The sequence below is a fragment of the Phasianus colchicus genome, chromosome 1 (genome assembly GCF_987193195.1).
Source record: "Phasianus colchicus chromosome 1, bPhaCol1.hap1.1, whole genome shotgun sequence".
Lineage (NCBI taxonomy): Eukaryota > Metazoa > Chordata > Aves > Galliformes > Phasianidae > Phasianus > Phasianus colchicus.
The window spans coordinates 62,407,280-62,432,848 of NC_143436.1; the positions used below are offsets into that span (position 1 = coordinate 62,407,280).

At 48.1% G+C, this 25,569-nt stretch overlaps 1 protein-coding gene across 2 annotated transcripts; it reads right to left on the reverse strand.

Annotated features, from left to right (window-relative positions):
- Positions 1–1,317: 1,317 nt before the first annotated feature.
- ADA2 (adenosine deaminase 2) lies at positions 1,318–21,246 on the reverse strand. 2 transcript variants are annotated; one of them, XM_090145442.1, is made up of 10 exons: positions 20,849–21,246; positions 19,755–20,080; positions 17,241–17,466; positions 10,813–11,023; positions 9,559–9,686; positions 8,573–8,663; positions 8,121–8,229; positions 7,226–7,383; positions 5,964–6,166; positions 1,318–5,110 (listed from the first exon to the last, which is right to left on the reverse strand). In XM_090145442.1, the coding sequence occupies exons 2-10, from the start codon at positions 20,062–20,064 to the stop codon at positions 5,002–5,004; spliced, it is 1,545 nt and encodes a 514-aa protein (XP_090001568.1). In that variant the 5' UTR covers positions 20,065–20,080; positions 20,849–21,246; the 3' UTR covers positions 1,318–5,001. The 2 variants fall into 2 exon arrangements, with proteins under 2 accessions (XP_090001568.1, XP_031445747.2); XM_031589887.2 differs by having other exon boundaries at positions 20,985–21,243.
- Between the last annotated feature and the right edge of the window lie 4,323 nt (positions 21,247–25,569).

Consider the following 25,569-nt stretch of genomic DNA (forward strand, 5'->3'; position numbering starts at 1 on the left):
CCAGGGCTGGCAGCAACGCTGTATTTATTTTTATAAGGAAGACAGCCCAGCAGGCTGAAGTGTTTATTTTTAAAGCCCCACGAAGGAGTTTGCCAGCGGTCAGGCACAAGCTGGGCCTGGCACACAAGGCCAGGCCTGGAGCGGTACGGCTGCCAAGCTCCACACCCTGCAGTACCCGCTTTGGCTGCCGAGAGCCTGCCCTGCTGGCTGCAGCAGGCCTTAGTTTGCCCATCCCTAAGCCTGTGACTTTCCCTTGGAGCTGAGGCTTTTGTCAACGCTGCTTCCTGGAGCTCTGGCTCTGCATGTTACACGTGGCCCTGAGGATTCCTTCTAGGGGCGCATCTGTTGCCAGCTGTATCCCTAACACCCACAGAGCCCCAGAGGCGGTCTCTGCCCCTCTCACGCCAGCCCATGGGAGACTCTTTTTCATCTCTTCGATGTTTCCCCGCCCCCTTCGCTTTCAAGGCAAGCACAGCAGTTGGTTGCCCACAGCCTCCTCCTTTGGTTTCTGTGTAAACCCTGCAGCTCTGTTTTCCCCGGGCTCTCAGCCCTGTCATCACCCCCTTACTGACCTTCTAACACCCTCCTTGGAAGCAGCTCACCTTCCCTCGCTTTTCTTCCTGCAGAGGCCCCAGTGGGCCGAGCCAGCCCTCCCCCCGGCTTTATCTCCTCTCCCTCCCTGCTGCAGACTGCCTGTGGAATGATGGACAACCGAGAGGTTGAGAAAATACAGTAAAATGCCTTTCTTATCCCGTAATGACCTAGGGGGAGGACACGGCCTGATAAAAATGACAGGCCAGGAGAATTGAGAGCCAGACCCTTCACCTGCCTGTCCCTCAGCGGGCAGAAAATACTCGATTCACTTGCCATCACTGCAACTGCTGCAAACCTTTAAAGAAAGGAATTAAGCACTTAGCCAATTAGAGCTGCAAGTTTCTGGCCAAGGAAGTGTCCTTCTGCTGCTTGGAAAGAGACTAATAATTCAGCGATTTGCAGCTGAAAAACCTACCTCAGGTTGAGCAGCCCTGTGCTTTATGGCCAGACAGAAGGGTTTGCATAGCACCTGGCCTCTGTGTGGTCCCACTGCGGCAATGGAGGTTTGCATATAGTCCCACTGGCTTACTTGGGCCTACCTCTATTTTCAACCAACTGTTTTACTTCTCTGTTTTTGTTGGCTTGATTTTTGACAGCAACTTATAGTGCTGGATCAGCAGTTTTCTGCCAGTGAGTGACCAGAAGGTAAACACCTCATTTACTGGAGTGCTCCAAAGGTGATGTGAGCTGCTGTGCCACAAAACAGCCATGGATTTGTGATGGTGTGCGCTAACAAAGCTCTGTCCATCTCCCCGTTACACAAATCAAGCTTGAAGAGGCCACAGGGAGCAACTGGTAAGGGAGAGAGCGGGCATAAGGTTTGAAATGTGCCTGTGACAGCTTGAGGTAGCCAGTACAGAAAAATCTCAGGATTTTCTGCTCTCCTTCCTTGCTCCTGAGACCATATGAACATGAAAGGGGGCTCTTTCTTCCCCATCAGCTCTAGCTTTGTGCAGCGCAGCCTCTTATCACTCTCATTGCTGCCTCCAGCCCTGTTCACTCCAGTGCCACCCCTGTCTCAGGTTCTCTAGCTGGCCCTTTCTTCCCATGCCCACCATTATTAGGATTGGGGAAAAGAGGCCAGGGCTGTACCACATAGTTAGCTGATGCTCCAGGAAGCACTTGTCAACTCTGAAAGAAATGGGCTGGTCACAGAGTGTTTACCCTTCTTGTTTTCCTCTGTTAAAATCATGCTAGAAGCGGGTGAAATGACCTGCAATAGTTCCTTTTACTTGCTATGCTGTGGCCACTGCAGAGATGGTACAAAGCTGTAACGGGAGGAGAGGTGGGACAGGCAGATCATGTCCATCAAGTGATATTCCTTGAAAACCATGACCCAGAGCTGGATGCAGCTACTGTGTGGAGTGGGGAAGAGGGGCTGGGAGGGCAACCCAGGCTCAGCTCCAACATACTAGCCCTGTGGGTCAGACTGTCCTTTGCACCATGCTGAGAGGGCATCTCAGTCTCACAACTGTACTCCTCTGAGTGATGTGGAACATCCCCCTTGTGCTGCGCATTCCAGAAGGAAACTTTGCATAAAATACAGGTATCCTCAGCTCTCTTTTTGTTGCTTCATTTCTTAAACAGAGAAGTACTGGAAATGGGTTCAAAGATTTAAATGAATACTGCGTTCAGAAGGACATGTGCATGAGAGCATTACATATGATGTACATTAAATGTGATCAGGGATCTAAGTACTAATTGTACAGAAACAAACTGGCAGCAAAACACTTAAAATGTTGTTGTGAATGTTAAAAGCCAAGTCTCAGCCAAGCCCCATAGCCAAGTTAACCCTAAGCCTTGAAGCTGTCTGAATAGACACATTCTCAACTGCAGTGGCTCAGCCTTAATCCCTCCTTTTTGCACACCTGGAGCTGAAGAGGTGGGGATGCGGTCTGGATTTTTCTATTAGGATCCTTCTCTGAAATAAGGTATGCTCTAAAAAAGAGTCAGTTGCCAGCTGTAAAACAGGGCAGCCCTTCTCCCGTCTAACCCTACAACTCTGAAAACAGTTATCGCTCATCTTCCAAGGGGACTCCTGGGAAGGCCTCACAGATGGCAATGCCCTGTTCAGGAGATACAGGGAAGGCTATACCCTGGAGTCAGAGGTGTCTGTTTGGTTCAGGTTCACATTTAAACGTACCTGATCAGGTTAGGAAAGTGTCTGCCATCTGACCAACCCTAAGATGGACACTTTTAGCAGCAGGAGATCACAAGTCAGAACATAGGCCTGCACAGTCAGGTTTCACCTTTCTGAGGGCTTTGTCTGAAGATCACCTCAGACCTGCACAGTTTGAACTCCCCAGTGATTGTGATTTCTATGCTGTAATCCCAAACAGTATCACTCAGTGGTGGCTCCTTATATCTGCTATTAGCTTCATTTGGTCAGCAATGAGGCTTGCCCTGGAGGAAGAAACTCATGGAGAATAAATACTTCCTCCCTGCCCATATAGCAAAGGTGAAATATTGAGGGGACTCAGAGGGACTTGGCTTTAGGTCACTGGTGAGCAGTCATCCTACCTGTTTGCAACAGCTTTCTTCAGCAGGATTAGACATGAGACATTTACCCAGGTGGTAGTTATTATGGGTCTGAAAGGAATGCCTGCATTGGGAACTTCAGACTGAGCTCTGCATGCTAAACCCATGGAGGAGGAAAAGGAGGAAAGGTGCTTCTACAATTGCTTCTCTTCTAGTATAAAGCTCATCCCATGGACAAATGTGCAGTGAGGCCCACAGAAGGCTGAACAGCAAAGATTGGCTGTGGGGGCAAGAGGAAGGTGTGGGTCATGCGGGTAGATCTGAAGCTGAAAGCAGCTGGTTGGAAAGGCCCAGCAGAACCCAGCACAGAGCCCACCCGCTCCATGTGGTGTCTAACTGGCTTCTACTTCTGCTTTCAGTGGCTTGCCTTGCTGGCTTCTGCAATCCAGCTGCCTTCTGTTTGCAGTGAGTTTTTGTTGGTTTTGCCTTGGATTTCTAGGCAGAAGCATGTGGGTAGTGAGTATATTTGTCTCCTGATAAGGTGCTTTAACCAAGGTTAGTGGAAATAAAAAATGACCAGGCAGCCTGGGACAATTAGCAGGATGCTTAAAGGGAGCCAATTTGCCCAAGCTGGTCAGATCAAGAAACAGCAGTCCACTCAAATCTTGGGCTCTGCGGAGGAGGCACCTTTCAGAAGGAACATTTGTAAGATCTCCCTTGGCTGCTGTAAACCAGGGCAATTGTGCTAATGCCAGAGAGATGCTGGGTGACCCTGGCTTGTTCCTGGAGTCTGTGTACTCCAGGTTTTTGCTGGATTTATTTAGCATCCTGATGAATATTTTTTTAATCTCTATGAAACTAGTTCTTTCCCTGATTTTTTTGAGCTTGTTAACTAAGGGAGTCCACTTGTCTAGGCACAATTTGCTGTGTAGCTGTTGTAATAATTTTTAGTGAAAATATTGGCAACTGCAAAAGTCCAAGTGAACGTATTGGATATGCGCAGTATGAGATTGGTTCTCACCAAGGTGAATATCACCAAGGTGAATGGGCTGAACAAGGCAATAAAGGCCAGTATTGGAACCCCTTGATATCAAAAGGCACTTCCTATAAATTCAGAGCCTATGTTAATACCTTGAAGGGCAGGATGAGTGTTTAGTCAAACGGGATCTGGGAAGCCAGGATGGGTTTTCTCAGGTGAAAAGTGCTTAGCTTCCCTGTGATCAGAAAACAAGAAAAGGATTCTGCAGGGAAGAGAAAACAGCCATGGGCAAATGAGGCACCTCTTTTTGTCCTTCTGATCTCTGTGCAACCAAGCTTACACAGTCTGGGAACATTTGTATGGTTCTATCTGCTTGTTTCCAGCCATGGTAGGTCCTGAAATAGCAGACGTCAAACCTACGACTGGTTCTTCAACCCAGCAGTGCTATTTTGGCAGCAGGCCCAGGGTTAAACATAACAAGAGTCATTTTCAGTCCTTGCTCTCCGAAGGTCAGTGGCCCAAATGGCTGGATGTTTGTCTTAGCTGTTTCTGGACAAGGTCTGCATTTTGTAACAGTAAGGCAAAATTCAGGGATCCTCATGTTGGCAATGATCCACTAAGTCTAATTAGAAGGCAAGTTTTTTCTAAATAAGGATGTCAGGATTTGGTCATCAGCAACTTACAATTGTTTTGACTATTTTGAGTGGCATGCTCTGCTGGTATTGTTACAGAGGCTTGCTGCTTCATTTTACCTCTAGCCCCTGACTTCTCCAGGATAGCACAGCTCATTCCTAGCATTAAGTTCAGCTTAACCACATTGCCCAAGGCTGGCTGAGACGTAGAGGTTCCTTCATCTGCTCAAGTCACATGGAAGAAGCAGGCTGCCTCACAGCAACAAGGTTGGCTTTCTCTGGCTTGCCAAATGCCTTCCGAGACAGATCTCCTCCCTTCTAAAGCTCCATCAATGAGCTATCAGTGAGATCAGCCACAAATTGGTCCCATTTTTTCTGCCAGACCTCTCTGGCCTTGGCTTTTTCATCCAGTAGCATGGCACTGTATCTGCAAGGAGTTGAAAAGCCTGTATGAGACAGGAGTCAAGGAGGCAGCTATTCCAAGATCAGTGACCGTAATGAAAAGGCAGGAAGCAGCAACAGATTAACCCTTTGGGGACATACCTATACTGCTCAGTGTAACACTGTGTCCCAGCCATTTCAACACCTACTGAATGCTGCACCATGAGAACACACCAGCTCAACCTCCGTAAGCTGAGGGCTCACTGAGCAGCACCCAGTGCCTCATACAGGACAGATAGCTCTGCTGCCTCCCCTTGGAGTTGATCCAAATCAGTAGGAATGTTTGTTGTCTTCCTGGCCGTGCAGGGATTTGGGACTGGCGTGGGATTTGGCGAGCAGACAAAATTCTAGGAATGTGGAGAAAGGCCCTGCGCACCATAGTCAATTTATTTTGGGACATTCATAGCTGTCTGGGTAAACAGAAAAAAGTGGTTAAATTCAGCCAAACTGCAAGCTGGTTAATTGTTTTTCTGTGTTTCCCCAGTGGGTCGTGACAAATGTCTGGACAAGTCAGATTCAAGCAGATTTAGGCAAATGGTCCAACAACATAATGCTTCTCCCCTACCCAGAACCAGGCATTGGAGGAAACTTTGCAAAAGGGTGGAAAAAGAAATAAAAAATTGAGACACTGGAACAGAGAAAAGCACTCAAGGGCACAGACAGGGGGTCCCTGTGTTCTCCTCCTGAAGGAGACATGCAGAGGAGGCTTTGGATAAACAGAAGCTTAGTTCGTGTGGCAGAGAAGATTGTGACCAAAACCCAAATGAGGTGGTTTTTCTGAGAGCAAGCTGATGTTCCTCAGCATTGCTATGCCTAGATGAGAGAGATGAGCAACTTACTTTATGGAGTTGAGCGCAAGTTGTTTCAAGGTCCTCAAGTCAGCATTCATCCCTCCAATGGCCATGAATAGCTCGTAGAAGTCATAGGAGACACCCTTTGCCCCAAAGATAGAGGGATCATCAGGGCTGACCACAACAGGGTGTCCTTCAGCCATTAGAGTGGCTGCGGGGTGGCTCCGCAAGTCAGATACCAACAGCAGCACCTTGGTGGGAAGACAGCACCATGTCAGATGGTTATGGCTGTACCCATGTTTGCACCCATCACACCATGTACCTGATGTAGCTGCTTAGGTCAGCAGGCAGACACTGGGGAGGAGCCTGAGGGCTATTCAAAGCATATTAGGTATTGTGCTCTGAATTGCTGCAGGAGGAGCCTACTTTTCTCCACTGACTGTATTTGGAGATTGGTTTCTTAAATTAATCGCCTCAAGTCAAGGCTAGCAGTATGAATAACATCTGTTTATTTATTATAATTTAAATGTGAGCATTTCAGGAGCAGTCTTTTGGTTACACTTTTGCCCTGACACTTAGCCTGGGGCACCTGGAGCTGGTGTCAAGGTCTCTCCCTCAAGGCCCACTCCAGCATCTCTCTGTTCTGAGCATCCATCCTGCTGTGCCCAGGGGACAATGTACATCATGCTTATCATAGAATCACAGAATGGCCTGGGTTGAAAAGGACCATAATGATCATCTAGTTTCAACCCCACTGCCAAGGGCAGGATCTCCAACCACTGGACCAGGCTGCCCAGAGCCACATCCAGTCTGGCCTTGAATGTCTTAAGGGACAGGGCATCCACAACCTCCTTGGGCAACCTGTTCCAGTGCTCCACCGCTCTCTGAGTGAAAAATAATAATGTGTAGCAAAAGAGTTCCCCTGGCTATGAATTCTACCAAACCAAAAGGACAGTTGCTGTCTTGGCTTATCACCTTCCAGCCCTCCTAGCTTTAAAGAATTTTCCATCTCTTTAGTGTCTCTTTAGGTACCTCCCTGTCTCTGAGCCTCATCTCCACCAGGAGCACTGCCTTTCCAGGTTTTCCTGGATATGAATTTAAAGGATTTTGAACTAACTGGTGTCACAGGCTCTATACTCACGCAGCATGCATCTATATAGCAGACTGTAGTGTAATGCAGTGCAAAGGAAACTGAGCCAACCTGTGTGCAACAAAATATCTGGCTGCTTCCAGTTCCCAGTTGCATCTCACTGTATGGCAGATACCATTCCAATGACCCAGCCCCCACGCCTAAGCTTTTACCAACATACCTGGTTGGAGATGGGACAGACTTCTACAGGAATATCCCTCTTCAGAGACAAATTTTTGGCTACTGGGTGTTTAATAAGGGCAAGTCCATGGCCAATCCGGCTGGTATTCAGTATCAGAGCATCCAGCACATTGTTGTCTACAGAGGTGCCCTGCCAGTCTGAACAGAGACAGGTAAGAATCACTGCAGTGCTACAAGGAAATGCATCTTCTCAAACTGCTACATGGTTTTCTTAATGCATGCCTTGGTTGCAAGATGAGGGGATTGCTCATGCTCTGAGTTCCAACTTTGCGTTTTCAGTGAAATGGGAATTCAAATCTGCCCATGGCACATGGCACTGCTCAGCATCAAGAAAGCCATTCATCTCACCTGGCAGTAAATGCCCACAGTATTTCTCTTACAGCTAAGCTAATCGTGATGGTCTCTGCTCACAGTCGAGGGAGATAGGTACTGATTTCTAGGGAATGGCTGTGCATTAGGATGAGATGCAGTGCACCTTAGAATTGTGGATGTGAAGGGAGCCCAGGGTAACCAGTTGAGATTTAGACATTTTCACTGTAGATGTCAACATTTAATAAGTGCAATGTGGTAGTCAGACACAACTGTCATGCATAGTTCGGATAAATACTATCCATATTGACTGGATTGGGACCAGCAGCAGTACTAGCTCTTGCAGAGTGACTACACCAGGACAGAGATACTGACCAACATGAAGCCTACACAGGTAGTGGAGGCATCATGCAGAAATGCTACAGCCACAATCTGGTGTGGGAAGCACGGGGAAAACACAGCACACACCCCCACCATCTTCATACCAGGCTTGCTATTTCTCTCCTTTGTGAGTCTTCACCTCCTACCTCTGTAAGCAGTAACAGGCCTTGAGTCCTCATGCTTACCTGTCTCTCCAGCATGGAAGAAGTAAGGCAGGTTGACCCCCAGGGAATATGGGATGGTCAGGACATCCTTAAATTCCCATAAAGAATGACCTTCATCCTCATTGCCAACCTGGGGAGCAGAAAGAAAAAAAGTGTTTTTGAACATGCCCTGGAAGATTGTGGGTCCTACAGCTGGAAAACACCATGTGGTGCCAACTGCATCAAAAGTACTATGCTATGTTTTGAGTGGGAGCTATGGGGCTGATTCTTTTTTGGGTTTGGGTTTTTTGTTTTTTGGTCTTTTCGGTCAATTACTGCCAACAATATCCTTTGCTAAAGGATATTTGACTTGTTTACAGTGATTTCAGTACAGTGGCAGAGGATCTGGCTCTGGTATAACACATGCCTTACTTACACACAGCTACATTGCACCACTAGGGGTTAACTCAAAGCCACAGAAGAAATTCAGTTACCAAGTCGAAGCCTGCCAGAGTATCTGGGAAATGGGCTTTGAGTTCCATGGCGGTGATGATGGCTTCTTTAATCTGGGAAACATTCAGCATCCTAAAGAGCACAAGAGAGAAGGCAATGAGCAGGCTCACATCCACAGGCCCGCCTTCTTTGGAGTTGTCTGAACTGTGAACTGGGGCCCTCAGGGCTATTTCTAAAATGCAAAGTTGCTCCTGAATCCGACAGCCAGCTTCAGGTCTCCAGAGTAACAGCAGTAGAAAATTGATATTACGAAAGGAAACCTCTGAATGACCAGGAAATGCCTGGCTAGACAATTCTGTCACTTGAGGTGAGGCATGCTTGGCTAACACTCACTGGCTTTTCTCTTACACCAAGAAAGGAACGCTGCAGCATGGAGAAAAAAAGGATTTTGTGTTGTTGTTGTTGTTATTGTTGCCTCTCTACCATTTTACTGGGAGTTGGGACAGCAGCTTCATGTCAGTTGTTTTAAATCTAGCTTTCCCCCAGCCCTGTTGGACTTGCACATCAAAGCGCATTTTCCAGAAGGGCTCTGTCCATACCCACACTGGCCAGTGGCAAGCTGCTCTGAACTGGAAACTGCATTGTGCTGAGACAGTGAGTAAGTGCCACTAAGAGAGATGTTGTGTTTGCTCCGAATCACCTCACATGACTTTGTGGCATCTGGCTGATTTGGAGAACAGCCTTGTGCCTGCCTGTGAGCAGCAGCACAAGCATAGCGTACATAGGCTGCCAGGGAACAGCACTCACAGGGTCCTCTGAGGACCTCTGCTGTGCCCTGTGCCCATACTCGGGCACTGCTGTCCCTGCTCAGCTCCACAGGGATGGTGAGTGCAACCATGTGAAAGTCTTCCCCTAGCTCAAGCCTCTCATCTCCAGAGGAAACCCACAGGTGTGGCATCGCTAAGTGATGGCATCATTTCCAGCCCACCCCTCAAAAAGCCCTGTTTGGATAGCACTCATTTTCTACCTGTGTGCCGTGAAGATAACTTTTACTCCAAGGAAATCGGGATGCTCCTGCACAAACTGCCTGCTCACCTCCTGGTACGCCGCCACCGACCAGGACTTGTTGTGCCGAGTGCCATCGAGCTCATACACCTGTGGGCCACATAGGAAGCAGGAGTTTTAGAGGGGAGGTTTCATTACAAGAAACAAGGAGCAGTATTTCTCCCCAGTATGTGATACAAGAACCAAGCTTCCCCATGCTCACCTCTCTGTGCTGCAGCCTTGTGTTGCCCACCACTAAGCCCGGTACCCCATCACCTCCCGCCATATCCTTGCAGGCACCCGGGTGGCTGCAGATATCATAGTGACATTTCCACTGCCACTACTCATGGGAAGCTGAGACTTTGCACAGCTGAACTTGCAAATACAGCTGGGAGGCTTTTCTGCAGCGTTTGCTATTTCACACTAAATCTCAGCTTTCATTTACTTTACTTCAGTGTTCACTCCTGGCAGGTTTTGTTGCAAGGCGAGCTCCTGCAGCGTGGGTGCCATTGCCCCAGCATGGATGAGGGCCCCCAGGCACATAGCTGCCTTGCTCTCCCCCTCACACTCTGCTTAGAGAGCTGGATGGAGTATGTGTCTGGGAAATGGAAACAGCCACTGAGCTGGGGGATCTGCTGCAGCCATGGTGGGCTCAGAGTGCTGGGAAGGTGTCAGGTAGCTTGGGACTGCTGGATGGTGCTCAAGCGGAAGTCTGACTTGTCACCAGCAGACATCAGCACTAGCAGCAATGCAAGGAGCATCTCCTAGCCAGAACTTTAGGTTGTCTGCAGTGGAAGGCTACATTTTGCAGTTGGTACAGTATTCTGCTCAGATAAGTCATTCTGAAATAAGGCATAAATTTAAAATAATGCAGCTGATCCAGAATAAGTCTCTGCTACAGGTGGGAAAGTATTCCAGAACAGGTGATTCTGGCACAGACTGAGTATCTTCCAAACCAGCAAGATGAGACACAGCTCCAGTCAGATGGTACAAAGCAGTTTGTACTGTTGCCACAGTCAGTATCTTCCTTAACCATTAAGAACAAAGCATCTCTCATTTCCAAGCCCTCAAGCATGCAAATCTCCTGCAAAAACCTTTGAATATGATAAAGCTCTTCCAGCATCCTGACAAGGCCAGGTATGCAAACATCCAAGAACTAAATTCAAGCTAGGGCTTGAGAAAAGTTTTGGAGAAATGAAAACTTAAAGGAATACTAGAGAAGCCAAAAAATACATACCGCAGGCAGGATAGCTCTTATCTCAACATACTGTATGTTATCCTCATAAAGCTCCAACAGCCCTTGGTAGAAATAGGCCTTGAACACAGGTGCATAGCAGATAAGTCCAGAAGCGATGAGAAAGACTTCTTCAAACCTTTTCCAAATGAAAGCCTGGGAAGGGTAGGCCAGCTCCGGGGCATCCGTCACCAGGGTCAAGTTTCTCAGCAAGCTGCAGAAAAGGGGAAAGGGAAGAGGAAGAATCAGGAGAGAGGGGAAGTCAGCTGGCTTTCAGCCTGCAAAAAGAGGGACGTGTTCATAGAGGAGGATCAAGGGAAGAAGCAAAGCAGCTCCTGCTGCAGCAGGGGCCCAATTCCTAACCTGAAGACTGAGAATACCGCAAGGCATATAGGTCTAGCAACTGATACAACTAGGAGACATTCAGATCTTTTTTTTTTTTTTTTTTTTTCCAGCTATTTTAACTCTCCTAATGGCTGGTACAGATGATATCTGTACCTTGTGATGGATAAAAAGTCATGCACTACGTGTTAAGCTGGATAACACTTGACGATCAAAGTACCCATCATGTTGAGGGAATATCCAGAAAGAAGCAAGGCAAGCAGGTCAGGAAGGTAATTCTGCTCCTTTGCTCTGCACTGGTGAGGCCTTGTCCAGAGTACTGCATCCAGATATGGAGTCCTCAGTACAGGAGAGATGTGGACCTGTTGGAGTGTGTCCAGAGAGACACAAAAATGATCCCAGGGATGGAATACCTCCCGTATGGGGACAGGCTGAGAAAGCTGGGGCTGTTCAGCATGGAAAAGGCTCCAGGGAGATGTGAGAGCAGCCTTTCAGTATCTAAAGGGGGTTGGAAGAAAGAAAGGGACAGACTCTTTAGCAGGGTCTGTTGTGATATGACAAGGGGAAATAGTTTCAAACTAAAGGAGGAGAGATTTAGATTGGATATAAGGAAAAGGCTTTTTACAGTAAGAACAGTGAAGCACTGGAGCAGGTTGCCCAGAGAGGTGGTGGATGCCCCATCCCTGGAGACACCCAAGGTCAGGCTGGATGGGGCTCTGAGCAACCTGATCTACCTGTGGGTGTCCCTCCTCACTGCAGGGGGGGGTTGGACCAGATGGCCTTTAAAGGTCCCTTCCAACCCAAATAACTCTATGGTTCTACGGTTCAATGATTCTATGATTTTATTATCTTGGAGTAATGAGACTTTAGAAAAGCAAGCATGATGTTTTTTATATCCTAAGAATTGCACTCTGTTACCCAGGAGTATATCTCAAAGTAGGCTAATATGTTACTCCCGCAGACCATATATACTCCCAAGCATCTTAAATGCATGTCAAGTATTTTGACACCTGTCCATCAGTTCACTGGGCAGTCTCCAGGAGATGCCAAGACCACCATTATTGTGACTTCTAACCTGTAACTTTCCCCGGTACCTTCTTTTTATCAAAATGTGCCAGATTATGTGGGCAGAGAGGAAATGTTTGAGAACCAGAAATCTTTTCCTCCTCTCCACTGAAACAAACCTGGCATCCCTTGACAGCGGTTACTGTTTTTTTAATAAGGTTTGGTGTTTGAAGTCTCCCTCCCACAAACATGATCTGGACCAGACCCATAAACTAAGACATGGGACATACTTTTTCATCCCTCCATCCCGACCTTACAACGAAGCCGACTCCTCAGCACCTGCCTGCTGGCTGCCGTTCCCCTCCCTCAGGGCCCTATTCCTGCAGCTGCAGTTTCATTTCTTCTTCACTCAGCTAATTTCTTTGCTGGGAACTATTTCAGAAACATAATTGTACATAAGAAAATATATTTGGATCACGCTGAGGATGAGCTTTGAAATGGCAGCCAGTCAAAAAATCCAGAGCCCCTTCAGCTTTGCCCTCCTATGCATTAGAGTGGCATCTCTACTGCACTATCACACAAGGCTGACATCCCCAGATAAGTCCAGCAAGCAATGTGACTTGGCAGAGAAGCTCTGCCACACCCAGGGAGGCACAAGGGTGATGCCCTGTGATGCTATGGCATTGCAGCTCAGGGAAGGACGCTGGAGCATCACCCCAGAGCTGGGGCATCTGTAAGGAGCTCACCTATTGTTGGCTACGAGCAAGGGGGTGTGCTTGAGGAGACACAGCATGGGAAGAGCCAGACACCTTGGCAAGCCTCTGGGAAAACAGATGTGGCGGTGCTCCCTGCTGTCATCACCCCAGCCCTGGCTGAAGGCAGCTCCCCACCACCTCGTGCCCTGTTTTAAACTCAAGCTGTATGGACTCAAGGTTGTTTACCCAGCCTGTGCTCTTGGGCTATAAATCCTCACACCATCCTGCTCCTAAAAGCACATCAATCAAGTAACGTTTTTTTTATAATCCCCTTTCCTTTGAGACCGATTATTGATCCCTATAACTGTTGAAGATTTATGGTGCAGTGCTGACCCAGCCTTGATAACCCAATAATCTCCTAAGGGTTCGGGCTGATAATTTTTCGCCATGAGGAGTTCATGCAGATGAAGCAAAGCTTCATAAAGACACTTTTGCTTGTTTTCCAGAATGGACCCCAGCCAGTGATCAGGTGCAGACTACAAATAGCCTTCCATGTCATGTCATATAGGCAGTGAACGATGCTATTGCAATGCGTATGCCCAAAGGGGCACAACAAAAACAATCAGCTCAGGATTATTCATTTTCGACCATGTTTTTGCTTTTCTCTTTTCTTGCTATTATTTAACTGTTTTGCTCTTTTGAACTATATAATGCAGAAGTGAATGATATGTTGTCTTGTTTTTAAAGAGCATCTTTTTCCTTCTTCTGTTTCTCTCCTCCATGGGTAATTATATCTCACTCCTCACCATAGTATCTGAATGTCTTCCAGTGGTGCATTAAATAGAGTGGCTAACATCTGTCACATGTGGCTCATTCGCTTTCTGTCTCTCTCTCTTCCCCTCTTTTCTCCCCAAGGGGAGACTTGTACAGAGAGTGGAGTGCTTTGTTTCTCTGGTGGGGTTTTGTGTACACTTTTTGTGTGTGTCTACTGCCCTATTTTCCTTGAGATAAGGCAGTGGAGGGCACAGAGGGGAGGTGATGGAGGTCTGCTGGCGCCCAGGGGATTCTCCCGCAGCTCGAGCCGTGTGTCAGCTTGCTCGCAGATGACTTCATCCTTGTGACAGGGAGTTGTGCCTGGGGGCATGGCCCCCACCCTCGGGCAGGGGGAGGTTCACAAATATCTGGCATATCAGCGCCGCTTCCCTTAAATATCTGGGGGCATGCCCATTGTCAGCCCTCACTTTCGAGATTGTGGTGATTGTGTTGCTTTTTGAGGGGAAAAATGGCATTCTCATATATCCTAATTGATTGACAAGTAAATAAGTGAGGATTCTTTTAAATCTCAAAGCAAAATTTCCTGCCTTTCTCTGTCTCCTAACCTGTGGTGTCTTAACTCTCCCTGCAGCATCATTTTGGAAGCTAACCCCAGTAACAGGATATTCTCGGGTCTTGGCCCATAAGACTTGCAACTTGGATGTGAATGACAAAACCTTCTTTTGAGGCAAGCAAACAGAAAGACTTACTTCCAATACATGTATGAATATACATGTATATGTGGATATATATCTGTAAATGTACACAAAAATATGAACAGCAGAAACGTTACATGGCTTCCTCCCGCCCTCTTGCCTTCCTGGCCAGGAATGTGGGAAGGTAAGAGAGGTGCAGTGCAAGCTTTTGGGAAACATTTTCCCTGTTCCTTCACATTTGCTGATCCACGCTATCCTGTAGGAGAACCCTTTCCCAACTGCCATGCTCACTTGATAGCTCCTTGAAAGCACCCAACTATCCATCCGTTCCTCCCTCCGACATCTGCTTTCCCTCAGCTTGTCAGTGCTCAAGGGCAAAGAGGAGCGCAGGAAGAGAGGTAGCCTGGGATGCACATGTTTGAGAGGCTGGGAGGATTTCCAGGAACTGAGAAACAGAACAGACTGAGGCCAATTCCTGGCTAGAGACCTATTTTCAGGCGGCCAAATGCATTCCTAACCCTCAGACTAGTACCCAGGGATAAAATCAAAATAAGAGGGGACATGCCTCAGTGTGGCTGTTGTTCCCATGCTTGCAAATTACGTGCAGTAATTTCATTGCAATTTTGCAAGAAATAGACAGTATAAGTCCGAGCACCCAGGATGTAGGAGATCCATGTTTATATTTGGCTGCAGCACATATTTGCTGAGGAAAATCACTTCACTGGTCTTTGCATTGGTTTCCCGTTCTGCCCTCCATGAGACTTTTGCAGTACAGGATGCCACAGCCAAAAGCCTCTGCCAGGAGGAGACATCAAGCTACATAAATCCAACTAAACCCAAATACAACTCATGGGTTGGTCTACGCAAGGATCTGAGATACCCAGAGCAATTGCTTGTGCTTAAAAAAGTGGAGCTGTTTTGACATCTAATCTCTCACACATTATTTATGAGTCTCCTGGTGGGGCTGAAGAGTGGTGGTCCCATGGTCTTTCCTCATTACTCCCAGAAGAAATTGAAGGAATGAGGAACAAGTTTTCTCTTTGAGAAAATGTGAAGATGTGAATAAGTGACTTCTCACTCGATCTTATTTTGTCCACCATGAGTCAGGGCAGTAAAGCCTTAGGATGTGAAAGGCTGGGAGCCCTAAGCCTAACACTACCTTCTCCTTCCATTCTGGAAGTGCCAAGACCTATGTAAGACAGGAGCTGACCTGACAGCTCCCCAGCCTCCAGCCCGACCTCCTTTCCATGCTGCAGCATGGAGCCCTACAGCTTCCATACAGAGGAGTATGGACCTAGGAAGTCTCGATTTAGAAGCACATGTGCACACACATTCAAAACCATGAAGTTTCACTCAGAAAGTGCCATAATTACAGTCACCTATGTCACCTTCATCTACCTTCCCCTTGTGTGCCAGCTCCACAATACTGTCTTCAATTACATTGAACCACACACTACAGGTTTTTCCACAGAACCCAGTAGATTCCTGGAGCCCAGCAGACAGTAGTAGCTCCTTAACCATCTCATAACTCAGTGTTTCTTTTTGTCCCCATCACTCAGTGTCTGCCTTCATGCATTATTTAGTGCATGCTATCCAGCCCCCAGACGCAGTGTAGAACCACACACTCCCCTTGGCCTTTCAGCAGGGCTTTGTCACAAGATGAACGGACCCATGGGGAGATCAGGCTTGGTCTTCCTGATACCATGTCTGGAGGGTGAGCCAGGCCATTCACACCCACCTGTAAGTCATTAAATGTGAGGTGACTGCTGGGCAGTCTGCTCACACCTGGTCCTGATAAAAGGCTGACAGCAGGGAGGGAGCTCTTGTAGAATGGTGAGTGATGCCTGGAGGAGCAGGCTGGGCTGTGAGCTCCCAGATGGCTATGGGAGACCTGACCTGGCGGAGAGGAGCTCTGCTAGCAAATGGTGTGCTGTCAGGCACAGAACCTATGTGTAGGGTTCACTGGCTCAACCAGTGCCCTGGCTGAGACCTAACTCCTTTTGTGGGGGCAGGTAGCATGCCTCAGAGCCTGAGATCCCTCTTGAGACTGAGTCTCTCAGTTGTCTGCTCTCCTCGTGGTTACCCTAATGGGCGAGGTGAGGTCCTTCCCCGTGGAGCCCTGTTCTCTGCTGGAAGCACATCCAGCTTGGGTGCTGGCAGAGGTTGGGGCAGGTTACATGGAGCAACTTAAACCATTTACTTCAATCTGTCTGTACAACAGACCAAAGTAGAGGTGCAGCAGAGAACTTCAAAGTTCGTAGCCTCTTATTCTGGTGTACTTAGAATCATAGAATTGTTAAGGTTGGAAAAGATCTCTTAAGATCATCAAGTCCAACTGTTTACACATCATCACCATGCTCACTAACCACGTCCCTCAACACCAAATCCACATATTTCTTGAACACCTCCAGGGATGGTGATCCCACCACCTCCCTGGGCAGCCTGTTCTTATGCCTCACTCTTCATTCTGAGAATCAGTTTTTCCTAATATCCAACCTGAATCTCCACTGAAGCAACTTAAGGCCATTACCTCTCATCCTCTTGCTGTTAACTGTGAGAAGAGGTCAACACCTACCTCACTACAATCTCCTTTTAGGGAGATGTAGAGAGCTATAATGTTTTCCCTGAGCCTCCTCCAGACTGAAGAATCTCTCTTCCTTCAGCTGTTCCTCATAAGACTTGTGCTTTAGACCCTTCACCAGATCCATTGCCCTTCTTTGGACACACTCCAGGGCTTCAGTGTCTTTCTTGTTGCATTACTTAATGCCTCAAGTTCTTTGCCATTTGCTTGTTATGTACACACAGCTTGAAATATGGTCCCCTGCTTTCAGCGCAACAAGTAAACGGGGAAACTGGTCTAGAACAATCCTGCTGGCCATGCAATGCCACCATGAAGCACCCACACCTCCTGCTTGCTCACCTGTCATCGAACTCAGTCACATTGCGCAGCTGTTTTCGATAAGTCTCCAGCAAAACCCACTGGGAGCACTGGGCTGGCACTGGGTGAGGAGGGTGAGGCTTGGAAAAGTGAAACCTAACAGTGCCCGTGTGGGTGAAGCAGATGTAGCAGTCAGGGAGATAGGTAGCATTGTATACCAGCCAGTCCACGCTCAGCATGGCATAGTCGTGCAGGTGTAGGACAGCACCTGGGGACAGGGAAAGCAAGCCGAATGAGATGATGTTCTGGGAGCAGAGGAAAGGAGGCTTAACATCATGAGAGCTTGAGTTTCCCCATCTGGGGGTGTATGGAACAGTTTCCAGATGGTTGTGGCTGACCTCTCCCAGCACAGATGGTGCTGCCTTTCCTCCCTCTGCTGAGGATGTTCACATGAGATATGGGGCAGGCAGAGCTTGACAGCAATGGGCAGCGATGGGCAGGGGGAGCAACAGGGAGCTCAGCTTCCCTACTGTGACAGAGAGTGTTCTTTCAGGCTGGCTTCTTTGAGAGCTGGCTTGGTCCCTGCTGACTGAAAGAGGAGTTCTTGCAGTAGTCAGCAATTCACAAAGCATGCTAGACAAGAGGCAGGCCTGGAGAAAACCTCTGTATCTCTGCTTTGTGACTTGCATCTAGTCTGCATCTCTTCCTTCATCTCTATGGAACTCTGGCATGCATCAAAATCATAGACAGTGACACCATGGGGAACTGCCATCAGGTGCACTTCCCTTATCAAATAACTGCTTGCTTGTGTTGTGCTGCTGTGGTGGTTTTTGGCACGCTCTGCTACTGTGCAGCATGTTGGCAACTGCCAGTCTTCCTGGCACAGGAGGCTTCTGCATGCTCACCTTCTCAGCTCATCCATTTATTTTGGTGATATCTCTTTCTACAGAGACTTCTTATGCTTGAAATAAACTTCCTCTTTGTAAAGGGAAAGAATTTAAAGCTGAAGTCTTACAGACACGTGCTCTATTAGTCTAGGGGAGATGTTATCGTCTAAATAGCTTTGATGCCCTAAGGAGTAAAAGGCGAACATGAGTAGCAGGAAAGGCCAATATGCATGTGACATTGGACAAACTGAAATGTCAAGACTCTAAGCTGTAGTAAACTGATTATAATATATATACATAGCCTCTATAATCCCTCACTATAAAGGGTCTGAAAGCTAAGATGTTGAGCATCTGCAGCTACTGCTCTCACCAGTGCAACAGAACGTGTGCCACAGCTGTCTAAATCCTCCTGCCACTTACAATGCTGCACTTTTTCCTGTGTTAAGAACTAAAGAGATGGCAATAGTGCTTGAAACAACAGTAATTCTTGGGGGTTCTGATCAAGGCTGAGGTCCTATTCAAGGTACCCATTACAAGGATGTGAGTTTGAGCCTAAAACCTATAGTTCCTGCAAAGACTGAGAACCTATTTTACTGTATCATAGGTTGAAAGGTGTTAGATTTTTCTTTTGATTCTCCTTTTGTGTCAAAGGTACTCCACTTGGGTAAAAAGAGGCAAAAAGAGGACAACTTTTATATTCCTTATTACTCAATTCAGCAATGAAGAGATGAAGGCAACTCTGACATCCCAATCTCTTGAAGCAACTGCTCAGGATGCTGCAAGCCAAGGAGCCTCATCCCACACAGGACAGTGGGAGAGAGACACTTGGTGGTGAGCAGACAGCTCTTATCCTTGCACTAGTGTCACTGCCTGACAAATGTAAAACAAATCTGACTGCCAAGTCCTTCCAAGGACTTGGCAACCTGTTTTCAGGCAGCCACATAGGTAAGGCCATGGGATGCTACATCTAAAAAGGGGCTTTCTGGAATGGTGAACATGCTCACAGATGTAGAGGTACAGGCAACTTTCATTGAAGCTGTCTCTTATTTTTAGTTAAAGAAGGCACTTTGTTCAATGCTTCCTTACTGAACCAGAGATGCAAAGGGAGAAAGCAGCCAGCTAGGAGTCAAGGTCTTTCTCCAGCAATTACTCTGACCTTTCCACTGAACTATCTGCAGCTCAGAGAAGTGGAGGCTCTGGGCTTGCTGCTGCCCAGCATCAGTGGTTTGGATTTCCACTTGGCTGCAATATCTTCTCCCCCTTTTCAGTGTAACCCAGAGTACTGAGCATGTTTGATTGGTAGCAACTCTATTGTGTCTGTGTGGATAAAGTACTGTATTGAACATGGATGTCTGTGATGTCTTCATCTTAACTTCCTCTGCCCTTTCCTTGCCTTTGAAAGGCTGAAAGATCCATATTGCAAGTTACGGTGAATGCTACAATTGCTGGAAATGAGCATTCATGAAATCTAGCCACCTTTTCCTCTCCCCCTGCCCCCAGCTGAGAGGCAGGACTCCTCATACCGCCTTGCCAGCACTATTCCCAGCTCTGGGAGGCCCATCTGCAAGCAAAGCTCTGCTACATCCCACACTCTTCCCCAGCTCTGGCACAGAGAGCAGAAGGCAAGAAGAGGATGAGTACGATGAGCAATCGTTAAGCCCAAGCCTACCTTTTGGCATGCGCTTCAGGATGCTGAACACTGCGCTCTGTTCAATGAGGCTTTTTGCCCGAAAGAAGTGCATGCTAGGAGGGAACAGCCCCGTGTTCAAGGCTGCTGCAACCTCCTTCTTCTTGAGGCTGATGAGCTTCGTGCTGAGCTGCTGCTCCTGGGTGCTCAGCACCAAATTGCCACCTGTCATACTGGCTTTCTCCTCCTGCATGAGGGAGTCTCGGTCCTCCCAGAGCGGGGTGGGAAGGCAAAGGGAAGCCAAGCTGAGAAGGCACACCAGCCTTATGCCTTGCCCAGATGGAGACTTCATCTTGGAGCTGCACCTGCTGCACAAGGAGAAGTCAATGTGTTAGCACAAGGCAGGAGCAACATCTTAGCAGCAACCCACTGAGACATGAAACTGCTGGTCCATCCTGCAGGAGAAGTGAGTTAATGGGATGCTTAATGTTGGAGGAGCATCTGGTAGTTAAGTCCCCTATGCACAGGAGCTGCATTCACATTTCCCTGCCATGCTGCTTGCTTGTGGCAAGATGGTGTTCAGAGTGGAGAGGAGAAGCTACTCCTGGGATCAGGCAGCACATCACATAGACTTGTGATGTTGGGAAGGCCCAGATCTGGAGCTGGGAGATGGAAGGTTGGAATTCTGGCTGGTAAACTGTGCAGAACTCCTCAGAACAAGGGGTGCTGGGGACAAGGTGCCCGAGGGACTTCTGTGATCACACAGAGTGCACCAAATCACAGAGCTGACTGAATGCTAGCTCCCTGCAGGAGAAGGCCTCGCTGCACCCCTATTGGAGGGGCTAATTTACAGGTGAAAACCCCTCCATAGCCCCAGAGGCACAGCCCTTCCTTGCAATCTCCAAGGAAAGAGAATGGGAGGGAGCCCACGGAAGCAGCAAGAGATCACAGGCAACAGGCACATGTGAACTCGGAGAACTCTGCCCTTCCCAAAAAAGCTCAGCTGCAACATAATCCGTCAGCGCCAGGCGCCGGTGACCCTCTGCACCCATCCCTCCACACCAAAGCAGGCTGGGGGAAGGCTGAGTATTTCGGAGCAGATCCGTGTTTGTCCCGCGTTACCTCCCTGCACGCACACGGGGCTCTGTGTCTCCTCCAGCCCTGCTCCCGCTGGGGTTCCTCAGCCCCACAAGCAGCCGCACCGCGGGCCTGGCTCTGAACCAGAGCAGGAGCCATCCCCAGAGTCACCATCTCGTCCCTGGGTTGACTCACGCAGGGCAGTTCTCCACTCCTTGCACCCCGCAGTGGGGTTATCTTCTCTCTGGCGAGCTGGCGGGGCCCAGACGAGCAGCGGGCTGCGTCCCGGAGAGTCACCGCATGCACAGTTCCTCTTCCTGTGTGCAGTTTCAGTTCACTCAGCTTTTATTTATCCGCGCCCCACCCGCTGTGTCCCTGTGCTTCATGAATATATAAAGAGGAGGAGGAGGAGGCGGAGGTCAGCGGAAAGCGGGGCGCAGGCGGGAGGCAGGCAGAGCACCGTGCGTTAATGCCAGCACTGCAATTAACAATGCTTCTTCTTCTTCTTCTTCTTTTTTTTAATCTGAGAAAAAAAAAAGAAAAAAATACAGGCATTTGTAAAGGTGCCTCTGAATGCTTTTGCCTGCTCCCTGCCAGCTGCACAGAACAGGCTGGCCCCAGCCCAGCGCCGGGGCCGTGTTTGGGATGCCGCAGAGTGGAGGGGTGCACGTGCTGATGTTTCTGAAACATCACAGCAAGCATTGGGGTTTCACCATTTTATTTTGGTCGGGATGCACTGAGCTTTAAAGTTATTCAAAACAGATGTTACATAAACAGCTTCCAGGGGAGAACAAAGCCCGCTCGGTTTAATTTAATCCAAATTTTAACTACTTTAATTTTTTTTAATAATAAAAGACCTTGTAAGTTGAGAGCTATTGAAAACAACCTGCAACAATCACAGAGACCGCTTCCAAGGCACAGAAAATCAGATCTGGCCAATAACATGTGTGATTTCACCAGCTGGGATCATTGCAGCAGATGGAGCTGTGGGATGGGCAGCCCCCCCAGTGGCCACCCCAGCTCTGCTTCTTCCTACCTACTCACCCTGTGCTGTCACCAACATCAGAACCAGTGGTTAAAAAAGCATTGCCCACTTCCATCCATGCAGTCAGCTTCAGTGTGCTTGGGGCAGCCCTGCACAGGATGGGGTGTTTACAGAGGTTGCTCTCCCAGGAAGGCCAGAGGAGCTGCAGGACCATGTGGTGCTCTGTGGCCACCGTCAGATGATTTAGAAAGCCCAAGGTGGGAAATAGAAGGAGTGGAGAGGGACAACTCTGTGGGGATGAGTGTTCTGCCTATAAATACCTTAAAGGAACAGCATGAAGGAAGGAAGGGAATTGCTCGAATTATCTCAGAGCAGTAAAGCTTGAGTTTGGGACCATAAAACCAAACCAGGCTAGGTTGGAAAGCTGTCTTTCTGTGGGAAAGCAGGCACTGAAGACGGATTGCAGAGGAAGCTGCAGCGGTGGAATGCAGAGGCAACTGCCTTCTGATGGGGTGTGGTGGCCAGTGGGATGCCTTGCAGCAGGACCACAACCGCATGGTACAGCAGCAGAAGCTGCAGGCAGGCAGCCCCCAGTGCCCAGCTGCACAGTGGGGGCATGTGGGGCTTTAAATAGCCAGGGGCCACTGCATGGTTCTTGTGGCAAGTTCCCCATGGCTCAGTTTCAGTTCCATACACCAACCTTTTTATTTTCAACTTTTCACACTTCTTTGATGTTACTGATGCTCTCTCCTTCACCAGATCCTATGAGAGCTGGAACAGGCCACAGGACAGCTCCTGCTCCCAGCACGCAGACTCCAGCTACGTAGAGTGCTAGATGCTCTAAATTAGTATTAAGAATAAACCAGACCAGGACGTTTGGGATGATTAAAACTTCCCCATCAGCCTGCTAAATAAATTCAGCTTTGGTCTGGCTGGGCACAGGTTGGTGTTTGTGAGAGTTTTTGCTTTTTTTTCCCCCTTTGTGCCCAGCCAGGAAAAAATATGGGTCATTTAGTAGCAAAGCAAGGAAATCAGCTGGAGAAGCACAGAATCATAGAATGGCCAGGATTAGAAGGGACCTCAAGGATCATGAATCTTCAACCCCCCTGTGACATGCGGGGCCACCAACCTCCCCATTTAATACTACGCCAGGAGGCTGCCCAGGGCCCCATCCAACCTGGCCTTGAACACCTCCAGGGATGTGGCATCCACAGCCTCTCTGGGCAGCTGTTCCAGCACCTCACCACTCTTATAGTAAAGAACTTCCCCCTGACATCCAGCCTAAATCTTCCATCCTTCAACTTAAAAACATTTCTCCTTATCCTGCTGCTATCTACCCTTCCAAAGAGTTGAAAGAGTTGAGAGCTGCAGCAGAGTGAAGCCAAGCCAGGTCCTGCTGGCAGCACTGCTCCCCAGCCTACAGCCGTGCTCAACTCAGCCACAAGATGCCTCATCCACATTTAAAAATTCACCCTCAGCTTCCCAGCCTGCCTCTGTCCATCTGTCCTTCCTCCTCAGCTACATCTGCAGCTATCTGATGATTTAGCATGAATGTCTGGCTCTCAAGTCAGCAGGCTCATTGCCTCCCATGGATCAGCTTGGTTTTGAGGCAGCTAGCCCCAAGCAATATGCAAGACAAAATTCTTCTTCCTAAAAGCTGTAGTCCACCCAAACATCCCATCGCTCCCTGCTTCCTACTCCCTACATCTTGCTTCCAAGCTAGAGCCTGCTCTCATTTCTGCCTACCCCTCTAATCAACCACCCGCAGCAAACCTCATCTCTGCCAGACTCCTCCTCCCTCCTCATGCCCCAGGCATCCTGCATACCTTGGTACATAGGAGCTGTTTGTCCCTGGTCACAGCAGCTGTGGGTGTCCCCAGGCCACCACCACCTCCTCATCTCACTGTGTTCACTAGTAGCCTGGCTGGGATAAGCCAACACTAACCAGAGTGTGCATGGCACACTGCTCTTAAGCGCTGTTTCCCCAAGCAAAACTCAGCTTCAAAAAGTGAGAACTGGGAGCTGTGTTTTCAACAAGCCTTGCTTCTGACTGTTTTATCCTCTTGGTTTTTGGTCTAAGAGCAGATGTCATTTAGAGCTGGCTGTCATTTCTCTTCCTTGTCTGTGGGCTTTTGGCAGCTTAGAGCCCTACTTGCCCTGCCCCTTTGTGCAAGGATGAGATAAGGACTGGGTGCCACTGATGCTGGGAACCGCTTCCCTGGTTCCTCCTGAAAGCAGAGTGCAGTAGAGGGGGAGGTTGCAGTAGAATGGAAAATTGCTGTAGAAAAAGAGAGTGAACAGAGAAGTTGACAACAGCATAAACATAACGGTATTTTAGCAAAGTTTTAAAGCAATGCTGAGGATAGAAAGTCTCATAGTATATAGGAGAGAACTGTGTTTTAGCCTTCGCACGCACCTCCCTCTGCTAAAATGGTGTTCCTGATTACACCATAAACCAAGCTGAACTCTTATCATACTCCAGTGATTCTGACAGTTTCTGTTCATTCTCTCTGTTGTGAGCTGGACCATGACCAGATCCTATCTGCACATCTATCAGGTGTGCAAAACCCACCTCTGGGAGAAGGCAGGAAGGATTTAACAGCATTCAGCTCATCCTTGCTCCTTTCCTGACAGAAGAGGGGCAAGCAGTCACCAGTGGCTTCTCTAGGGACAAGGTGAAGGTATATCAAGACAGGGACCTAGGAGGGAGAAGTTTAGAGATCTGAGCTCCAATTGCCAGCACAGGAATCAGGGAGAACAGCGGGGCTCTTTAGCTGTGTGCAAGCCCTCAGGTCCTCAATGGACATTACCTCATGAAGTTCCAGGAAGCACAGCTGAAGCAAGAACTCCACTGCTTATGCTGAGGAGGTGGGACTTGTCTGGCCTGGTGAAATGACATTGTAAATAAAACTTTAATAAAAACTGGCATTTATTGATGAGTTGTGTTAACCTTGTCTAAAGCCATTTAGACAAATTAAAACACCACGTTGTATTTCCCTGCCACGTTAAAAGCAGCAAGGCATAAAGCAGATTGATGCTGCTGGCCGCACTGGTTCTGTGAGCTCTGCATGAGCAGCATCCAGAGCAGACATTGGAGTACCCCAACATGGGGGCTGGAAGGGAGGAGGGGAGCCGGAAGCCATGGTGCACATCACCCCACACTGCAGAGGAGCACAGCTGAAGATCACAGGAACTGCTTTGGGCTGGGTCATCCTGACTCTCTCTCCTCCAGCACTTTGTTAAGACTCTTAAACACAGGAGAAGCAACTTCCATAGGCAAAATGGGAACAGTTTGAAGGAATATTACCTGTTATTGTCCTGGTACTGTTTCTATCATAATTGAGTATCTCTGGATTTCACAGAATGGAAGAGAGTGATAGATCTTTTTGAGCTCTATTAATCTCTTTGAGCTGCTTGTTCTTTCATGGAGTTTTATCAAACTGCAGCCACAGAGGAGGGAAAAAAAAAAGACTCAGCTAAGGCTAAGGAGAAAGATGCCTTTGTTTTTTATTGCATTGTTCTGCTTCCTATTTGTAATCAAAATTAGAAGTACTCTGTCTAGTGACAGACATTCTTGATGCTTTTTCCCTTCCTGCTGGTCTCCCTTGCAAAAGTAAAACTGGTGTAGGAGATCAGTATGAAGTGTTGGCTTACAAAATCTTCCACACAGATAGAGGATGAAGAGGATGAAGAGGAGAACCCCACTAAAGCCTCAGGCCTCCCATTTATTTTACAAGGTTAGAAAACATGAAAATTGAGGAAATGTAGTCCAAAGCAACTGAGAGACTAATGTGG

Bases quoted from the DNA above. Each gene is read 5' to 3' on its own strand.
- ADA2 (XM_090145442.1), bottom strand. From the start codon at position 20,064: ATGAAGTCTCCATCTGGGCAAGGCATAAGGCTGGTGTGCCTTCTCAGC. The intron at 17,467-19,754 runs GTAGGCTTGGGC...CCCTGTCCCCAG, and splicing joins CCTGAAGCGCATGCCAAAAG to GTGCTGTCCTACACCTGCAC. The intron at 9,687-10,812 runs GTATGTATTTTT...TGTGGCCCACAG, and splicing joins TAAGAGCTATCCTGCCTGCG to GTGTATGAGCTCGATGGCAC.